The 9277-nt window shown below is 36.0% G+C and overlaps 1 protein-coding gene across 1 annotated transcript; it reads left to right on the top strand.

The window, feature by feature from the left end:
* The first annotated feature begins 1004 nt into the window (after nucleotides 1-1004).
* On the top strand, nucleotides 1005-6146 carry LOC136235376 (ATP sulfurylase 2). The gene is made up of 5 exons (XM_066025023.1): nucleotides 1005-1775; nucleotides 3357-3762; nucleotides 3937-4197; nucleotides 4980-5066; nucleotides 5669-6146. Exons 1-5 carry the CDS (start codon nucleotides 1246-1248, stop codon nucleotides 5804-5806), a joined length of 1422 nt encoding a protein of 473 aa, XP_065881095.1. The 5' UTR covers nucleotides 1005-1245; the 3' UTR covers nucleotides 5807-6146.
* Nucleotides 6147-9277: the final 3131 nt, after the last annotated feature.

Raw genomic sequence — 9277 nt, 5'->3', positions numbered from 1 at the left:
AGACTTTGACAATTTAGGAGTTGAAATGTGTAAAGGTGGGAAAGGAATCCTAGGCTTCAACATGTTCATCAACTTAGGATAATTTTTTTGAGCCTGTTACACTTCGAATTTGGAGATGATTATTCTTAGTCATTTGTACATCTTTTTCGTAGCTTTCCAACGCATTTTGAATCGCCTCAATCCGAGTTTTTAGGAGGGAGATACGATGAAAATACGAAAATGTGTCAAATCTGCCCTCAATGTGAACAAAGAGACTTTATAACTAACAGCTCCATTTCGACGAGATGCTTGTGCATCTCGGCAAGATGCATGCGGAAAATCACTAAAAATTCTTTTTTACTCCATTTTACTGCCAAGTTCTCGCCTTAAGCCCGACTTTGGTTATTTGTGCCGAAAACCTTACGAAAGTGTCTGAAAACACACAAAATGACTTAGATACATAATATGAAGAAAATATACAAAAACCATTATGAAAACTTATCAAAATATTACTAAAAACGTATTAATTAAGTACCGAAAATGCTATAAATTACAACGATAACATGCACCACCTGATGACGTCACAGTTTGAGCTGGATAGAACCAACCGAAGGCTGACACATGTCCGTTAGGACGCATTCCTAAAATGACAAACGTTGCCATTGGGAGCCATTATAAACGGAAAAAGTATATGGCCTAGAGGAGCTACGTGAACACAATATTATCAATACTTTAATTATTTTCAACCATTTTTGAACTTTTACTAACTTAAGCATCAAAACGGGGTTGTTATACTCCAATTTCTCTTTAACGTGTTGTTATTCTTACCTCTAACCAAAGAAAGATTAAAAGGCAACTCGATATTGATGGATACACTAATAGTTGTTATCCCTATTTAGTAAGGATTGAATTTGCAAAGTTTAGGTCAAAATGAGTGTGTTGATGGCAAGAGACTTTGCTCTCATTCAACACCTACCTTGAACTTTATTCTTAATAAAAAAAAAAGAGTCGTGAAATTTTGGCCCACTCCTTTTGAAAGAAAGAAAGAAAAAGAAAGGTTTGGTTTTGGTCCCAACGAAAAACGCAGACAAGCAGCCAACTTCCGTCCACAAGCTTGAACAAAGGGTAGGAGAGAGCAAACGTGTGAATCTCCATCTCCCTCCTACTCTTCACAATGCATTCCCCAAATATAGTCTTTCCCAATTTACTCGGATCTCTTCTCATTACTCTTCCTTCTCCTTCTTCCCCTTTCTCTAATCAACCATCATGTCTCTAACTATCAGACTCCACTTCACTCCCTACCATTCCCTCAATCTCCATACTCATTCCACAACCAAATTCACCTCCAGAATTCGTCCGAAACCTATTTACCACTCCAATCCCTTAATCAATTTCGTCTCTAACAAACCCAGAATGCAATCGGTTCCCTCTATTAAGAGCTCGCTAATCGATCCGGATGGCGGAGCTGTGGTAGATCTGGTTGTGCCGGAGAGCCTGAGGGGAGCTAAAGCTTTTGAGGCTGCATCAATGCCTAAGGTTAATCTTACTAAGATTGATTTAGAGTGGGTACATGTGGTTAGTGAGGGATGGGCTAGTCCATTGAAAGGGTTTATGAGAGAAAATGAGTATTTACAGAGTTTGCATTTCAATTCTTTAAAGATGGAGGATGGGAAATTTGTAAACATGTCTCTTCCTATTGTTTTGGCGATTGATGATGAAACTAAGGAGAGAATTGGGTCTTCTAAGGATGTTGCGTTGGTTGCTCCGGATGGAGATTTGGTTGGCACTCTTCGAAGGTTATTTGCCTCATCTATCCGTCTTTTACATGCTTAGTTTATTCATTATGGAATGCATATAGATTAGAATCTTATTCTTTTCTTAGATTTATCTATATTCAGTTGAATTTGGCATTATCTTTGCATATTTTAGTTGAAATGATCCCCTAGTTGGTTGAGGCGTATAAATTATAATCAACTTCGTAAGTACTTTCTGCAAATACTCTAGTCACTTGAATCTAACAAAAAAAGATGGACCTCTTTAATACATTTGGGCATAGTTATTAAAGGCGCGCCTGCCTCGGCTAAGGCTCCAGCCTTAGCGCCTCTGGAGCCCAAAGGCAGGCGCGGTCAGTCAGGCGCGCGCCTTAGTGCGCCTTAAGCCAGGCACAAGGCGCGCGCCTTGGCGCGCCTCAGCTACCTTAGGGTATTTTAGGGTTGAGGGTATTTAGGGTTTTGAGGGTATTTTAGGGTTTTTTAAGTTCAGAAAATAAAAGAAAAGCATGGATAGACAAAGATCGACAGTTTTTACTCCACATATCGCAACAGTTAACTCATGCCTTAGTAGTTAACTAGAACTTAACTCACGCATTTTATGGTTTTATTATTGTTATTTGACCATTTGTGATTATTTGTGACTAGTATTATGAATTTATGATATTTTTTTTGTGTGCGCCTTGCGCCAAGGCTCCAGGACCCCCCTTGCGCCTTGCGCCTTTAATAACTATGCATTTGGGGAATCATACAAACCGTTTCAACCTAAAGATGGATATTACCCAGTTGATGTCATCTCAACTAAGCTGATAATTTGTTAGTTAATGCAAGGGCAACCTTTTCGAAATGGATTGCCACTTTGTTGACTTTAATGCTGTAGAACTGTGCACTCACTCTTGGTTATGCAGATCAACCTTTTCCCAATTGAGCATTTATAGGAATCTAGCAAGATCTAATAATTGTGTTTAGGTTCCATTCTACATTCCTCAATACTGATCTTGTTTCTGAAAAGAAGATATTTTATTGTAGTTTTTCTTCATTAGATGATCTCGTTGCATTATCTTTTAAGATAAAAATTGGACTCTTCCCTTGTGGTTAACGTGCCCCTGTGTTGAACAGAAACTCCTCTTTAGTAGTGTTTCCGTATTTCGTGTCTGTTTCGGGAACGGAAACTCCCAGACACCAGTACGACACGTTTCCGTGCGTGTTTCTGTAAATAGAAAATGCGTTTCTGGTTTGGGAAACTGTGCCGTCAAACACAATCCAATTCCAACTATGATTCTAGCTAATTGAAACTTCCTCTTTAGCTAGAACTTCTTAATTGATGATAGTTTCTATTCTAAAATTTCTAATTATTTCTATTTTTGGCTCACTGTTGTAATCATCTGTAGAGTATAAATACCAATTTTATTATTATTATACTTTTAATATTTATAAATATGTCCATATATTTTTAATATTTACACGTTTCTCTTTCCTATGTTTTTTAGAAATATCGTGACCTTTTTCGTTTCCATTTCCATGCCACATAGATACGCCCTAAATTGTATGAATTTTTATTTATTTTCTTTAGCAGCTAATATGTTTTAAGTTTTCCTCTAATTGCAGTATTGAGATATACAAACATAATAAAGAGGAAAGAATAGCAAGAACATGGGGTACAACAGCACCAGGATTGCCCTACGTTGAGGAGTACATCACACCGGCTGGAAATTGGCTCATTGGTGGAGATTTAGAAGTATTAAAGCCTATCAAATATGATGATGGGCTTGATAATTACCGGCTCTCTCCCAAACAACTTCGGAAGGAATTTGATAGCCGTCAAGCTGATGCAGTTTTCGCATTTCAGTTGAGAAACCCTGTGCACAATGGGCATGCATTATTAATGAATGATACACGCAGGCGACTTCTAGAAATGGGGTACAAGAATCCAATTCTATTACTTCATCCTTTGGGAGGTTTCACAAAGGCCGATGATGTGCCTTTGGATGTCCGCATGGAACAACATAGCAAGGTGATCTCTTCAATTTCCCTTACTAAAAACTTTTGATGGAAATTGGTTAGCTAGCCACAACACAACTAAGTCTTTTCACATTCGAAGAGTTCTGTGTTATCTTTGTTTTTTTTTTCAAATAAATTGGTCTATTTTCTATATGAGGGATATTTATGAATTTGTTTTAAAAAACAGGTCCTGGAAGATGGTGTTCTTGACCCTGCAACTACCATTGTTGCTATTTTCCCATCACCTATGCATTATGCAGGTCCAACTGAAGTACAGTGGCATGCAAAGGCACGGATAAATGCAGGTGCTAATTTTTACATAGTAGGTCGTGATCCTGCTGGTATGGGGCATCCTACAGACAAAAGAGATCTATATGACCCTGATCATGGAAAGAAGGTCCTAAGCATGGCTCCTGGCTTGGAGAAGTTGAATATCTTGCCATTCAGGGTAGGAGCTATAACTTTTTTAGCCTCAACTATTGATATTTTTGTTCTCTTCTAACCCTCTAGACACTTTATTAGGGTTCAGAATAAATATGAAATCCATCACAAAACCTATCTAATTATAGTGCATTACTACTATCGTCTCTAGAATGGCGCAGACACTGAATTTAGGAAGCTAAACTATCCATAGTTACTTGATCAGTTCTTGAATTTGTGGAATTACCATTCCACAGATGATCTGCATTTGTTTCAAATTCTACCTACCATTTTTGTGGATTTGGTAGATTATCTGTTATTGACATATTTTCCTTAGTAATGTTACATGATACAAGAGCATTAGTAGCGTCTCTTGAGATTGACTAGAATGGCAGTGTCTTTAAATGTTGGAAGAAAGGACAGAATGTTGTTCAAGATGGTACATACAGAATACTATTGTTAGCTTGGCTGAAACCTACTTAAGTATTGCTAATTGGACTAGGCAGATGAGGATAATTAACCCGAACACTTTGAGGCCAAAACAGAAGCAAATGGTTTCCAAACAATGTATAGCAAAGCAGATGCCGTTAGTGACGAAGCTACAAGATAGATCTATCACTTGAGATGGCATCTTTACAATTCTCATTTACTTTGATTGCCTTGTTCACATAAACCTCAAAGAGCTGTTATATGTCTTGGCACAAGGGGGATTTGCATTGTTTTTATCTTTAAGATTTGCATGATTCTCCTTCTTTTACTGTTCCATCACGTATTAGTCCTGGAATAATCTCGTGTCATTCTGTTGTGCAGGTGGCAGCATATGACAATGTGGCAAAACAGATGGCATTTTTTGATCCATCTCGTGCTCAGGATTTCCTCTTCATTTCTGGAACTAAGGTATGCACAGCATAGGATTCTCCAAATTTTTTTTATGGATCTTTTATCTGAAGCAACTTATTAAGGCTAAAAAACATCATGAAGAGTTAGAATTTGCTTAAATATCTAGGAATGGATTGCATAGAATACCCCTTTGGTTATAATTATGATTAAAAGACACCTGCTATCTGTTACACTAAATTCAATTGTTCATTGAATCATTTTCATGTAGCAGAACTGGTGTCTTGGAACTTAGGTCAGAACAGGGATACATTTTAAATTGTAACCAGTTGTACCAAGTCAACTTCCATTGAGAAATTAATTTTGTTAAAGAAGATAACAATCTATACGAAGAACCTCTTATGCACCATACTGTCAGAGCAAGCTCTTTTGCGCTGGATTTTTTTTTTTTTATAATGGCCAATAATGTGTTCCTTTTGGTCAAGGCTTAAGGTGATATTATTGGAAGGGAGGTTAGGTTATTTTCCCTTTTTATTTTTACGACGACATTAAGTGTTCAGCTTGTTTGAAGTTGTTAACTTAGAGAGCCATACATGATTGGAAACAGAACCATTATTTTGAATAAAGTTGATTTTTGGATTATACTGTTTGCCTTGTTTCAGATGCGGACTTTTGCAAGAACTGGTGAAAACCCCCCAGACGGTTTTATGTGCCCCGGTGGTTGGCAAGTTCTTGTCAGATATTATGAAAGCTTGCAAAGAGAAGAGGCACAACAGAATTCAGCTGTTCTATCCACTTAAATATATGATTTATGAAAGAAAAAAAATCTCATGAAAAATTGTTCAAAGGTGAAGAAGAATTTACTCTAAGATGCAGTGGAAGAATACCCATATGAAGTGGCCATACCAGCTAGAGAAATTGAGTTCTTTTTTGACCATCGGCAGTAAAGTTTTGTTTTGTTTTTCTTAAAATATAACATTTATTGGACAAAATTGTCATGCTTGAAAGCCACAAGCTATGAGCTTAGTATTTAAAATGAACATTGTAATTTTACCAATTAAGGAGTATGTTTTCAGGAATACCTAACATGATGACGATTACTTCTATAAGAGAAAATAAAAATTGAGCAGTGTTATTCTAGGTCACGTTGCTTGGAGATAGAAGAGATTTTTAGATTTAATTATGTTGTTCATTTTTCAAATTTGGCTGTCTTAGTTGTTTTTCATATTTTACGTATTCTTTTATATCTGAAAGTTGTTTGCTTGTTATTTATTTTGTTAGATCTTGTTCTTTTGGTTTTTTTGTTATTTATTTTGTTAGATCTTGTTCTTTTGGTTTTTTTATTCATTTGAGATGAAGAAAAATGGTGATATATACAACTTAATCGGAATAATCCAAGAATAGGACTTTTCCATGTGCACTTGCTTTGGGGAATGTTTTTCTTAACCCAAAAACCAAAATAATGTAATTTTTGTCAGACTTCAGAATGATTGTTATATTGTTGAATTCACTTGTATGGTCATATAGAAAAACAATCAACAAAATGCTGATTTTTGTTATTGAATATAAACTAGTCTTTTACATTATTTGGCTTATGATATCTTCAAAATGTTGTCATTTATTCCCGACCTGTTATTTAGTCGCATACATTTAGCCACTGACTAAACTAGTTTCTTTAATTTAAACAAGACTAAAAGAAGCATTAGGAGAGATTGTGTGTTAGATAAGGAAAATGATACTGAATTAGAAGGTATTTTGTTATCCCATTTTGCTTGCTAAAATAGTCAAATCATATTTGGTTCCACAAACAATGGATGTCTTGCTTTGCATTTGAGATGTGATTTTTCAAGCACTTCTCTGGGTTTTATTATGGTCAAGTTTTCTTTCTGCTGCTTATGGTTTTCATTTCAACATGTTTCAAAAAGGGTTTTAAGAATTCATTTCCTTGTACCCAAATTTTAATTTTCACAATTTGTAATGATTTCAAATCATTTTACTTCAAACAACATCACTACATCAAATATGCAAGTTTATAACGAATAACCAACTTCCTTTGTTTCATGCATCATTTCGCTTCACAATATAAACCATTTCGCTTCACATTATAAAAACAACTCTGATTTCATAAATTGGGGGAAAATGAAAGAAGCCAACTGTATCATAAACATTGACAAAGGCCAAAACAAAACAAACAGAAAACTAGGAAGAAACAAATATTCTACAACATACTAAGTCTCATATTCCTATGTCCTGATTCACTGCATTACAAGATTGAAGATAGGGGTATGGTTTACCTTCTAAGTGAACTAAACTCTAAGAGTACAAGTTGCTCAACTGTTTGTGAATTTTAGAATTTTGACAAGATTTACCACCCTTATCTTTGTATGAATTTCTCGAACCAATACTCTTTTGTCCCCTATTAGCTGCTGCTATCCCACGTTTTCTCTGCTTGTTAAGACGCTTTACCAGTTCAGCATCATTTTCCTGCAAAGTAAAAACCACTATAACAGATCTGTATACATCTCCAGAGCAAAACTAAACAAGACTGCTATGTAATCTCCTTCCTATAACTTGGATGAAAAGTTTAGCATTCTATAAGACTTCTTTCATGGAGCACTCAGCGACATTTTTATATCATGAGGAGGTGGATTGAATGTTCAGAGGCAATAGCCGCCCTTATTTGTTATTCTAGCAAAATTTCCCAGTTGAAGACCTGAAGGTTATTATCCAGCTACTTGGTATACTTCAATCAGTAATGGAAACTTAGTTCAATCAGTAATGGAAGTAATTTATAAGAAACGGAGAAATTTGGAGCAATTAAAGAGAATAGACTGAAAGGGGAAGAGAGAAGACTTATATTTGTTATATATTATCAAATGAATGCCTGAACAACATCTCAGTTTACTATCTATATAACATTTATACAAATATATTTTGGCTCTTATTTGTTATTCTACAAAAACTGCCAAATGATGGCTCTTCTCAAGCTGCCTACTACTTGAATACACTTTTTATCAGAAAAACACCCCAAACACTAGAAAATATTATTTGGGACATTTCTAGTAACTAATGAACAACTATTTGGAAGTAAAAATACATGTTTTAAGAAGAAATCAGTGCATGTTGTGAGAAATTCAAACTTCAAATCACCATAAGACATTCAACTTCAAACAAAGGATATTGAATTGTACCTTGTCACTCAATTCTTGTGTTCTGGAGCCACGATTTTGATCTGCTTCACAGCTCTGTTGATTATCATCTACTTCATCAGCCTCTGAAATACAATTCTAGACTAAGTGATAGATAATTACACTAAGTAAGTGATAGATAATTAAAACTAAGTGATAGATAATTACACTATAAGTCGAGATAACTAGACCAAGTAATAGATAATTACACTAAGTGCAGATAATAACAGAATCCTAGAAGGAAAAGGATACTTACATAATCCTATTTAAGCATTATTTTATAGAAAGATTCACAACTTCAAATCTCGACCCATCCCTTGTTCGATCTTTTACAATGGAGAAGCTTGTTTACGATTTGGTTGATCTTGCGATGAAGACAGCAGATACCGATGGTTCAGAGGATAGATGCGTCAAAGCACTCTCAAAGCTTTACCATATTCCAGTTACCAACAAATTCATCAGCACCACCAACATCGGCCGCATGGTCGATTCTCTCGATTCAAATCCCCTGATAAACCAAGCGATTAAAGATTGTGCTGATCGTGTTTTGACGAAATGGAAACGGCAACTGTATAGCCGATCAGACGTGAAACCACTTCAAAACCCTAATATCGCTAATCAGAATCCAAAGGCGAAGACAGGGAAAGTTGTTTCACATCCTCCGCCTCCAAAGAAGAAACTCCTCACCAAACTTGTACAGAAACATAAGTCGCCTAATTTGAAGCAGCCTCAGCCTGCTCCAAAGCAACTTGAAGTTGATTCTTTTCGTAACAAGATAAGGCAACAGATTTTTGAGGGTTTGAATTTGGTATTCAAAGAAGAAACATATGGGAAGCAACTGAGGTCGTGCGATCCAATTGGAGTTGCGACGGCGGTCGAGTCTAGATTGTATCAGGAGTGGGGGATTGCAAATAACAAATACCGGCGACTGCTCTATCAATTGAAGAACCCAACAAATCCAGATTTAAGGAGAAAGATTCTGACGGGAGAATTGAAGGAGGAAAGAATAGCAACGCTGAAACCAGAGGATATGGTGAGCAATAGGAGGAGAACCCAAATCCAAAGTCTATAGTAGCTTTTGTG

Source organism: Euphorbia lathyris, chromosome 7 (assembly GCF_963576675.1).
Source record: "Euphorbia lathyris chromosome 7, ddEupLath1.1, whole genome shotgun sequence".
Classification (NCBI taxonomy): Eukaryota; Viridiplantae; Streptophyta; class Magnoliopsida; order Malpighiales; family Euphorbiaceae; genus Euphorbia; species Euphorbia lathyris.
This window is presented reverse-complemented; position numbering and strand designations above follow the sequence as displayed.

Excerpts from the sequence above, each read along its gene's own strand:
- LOC136235376 (XM_066025023.1), top strand. The coding sequence starts at position 1,246 with ATGTCTCTAACTATCAGACTCCACTTCACTCCCTACCATTCCCTCAAT. Across the intron at positions 1,776-3,356 it reads TTGGTTGGCACTCTTCGAAG|TATTGAGATATACAAACATA; the intron begins GTTATTTGCCTC and ends CTCTAATTGCAG. Across the intron at positions 5,067-5,668 it reads TCTTCATTTCTGGAACTAAG|ATGCGGACTTTTGCAAGAAC; the intron begins GTATGCACAGCA and ends GCCTTGTTTCAG.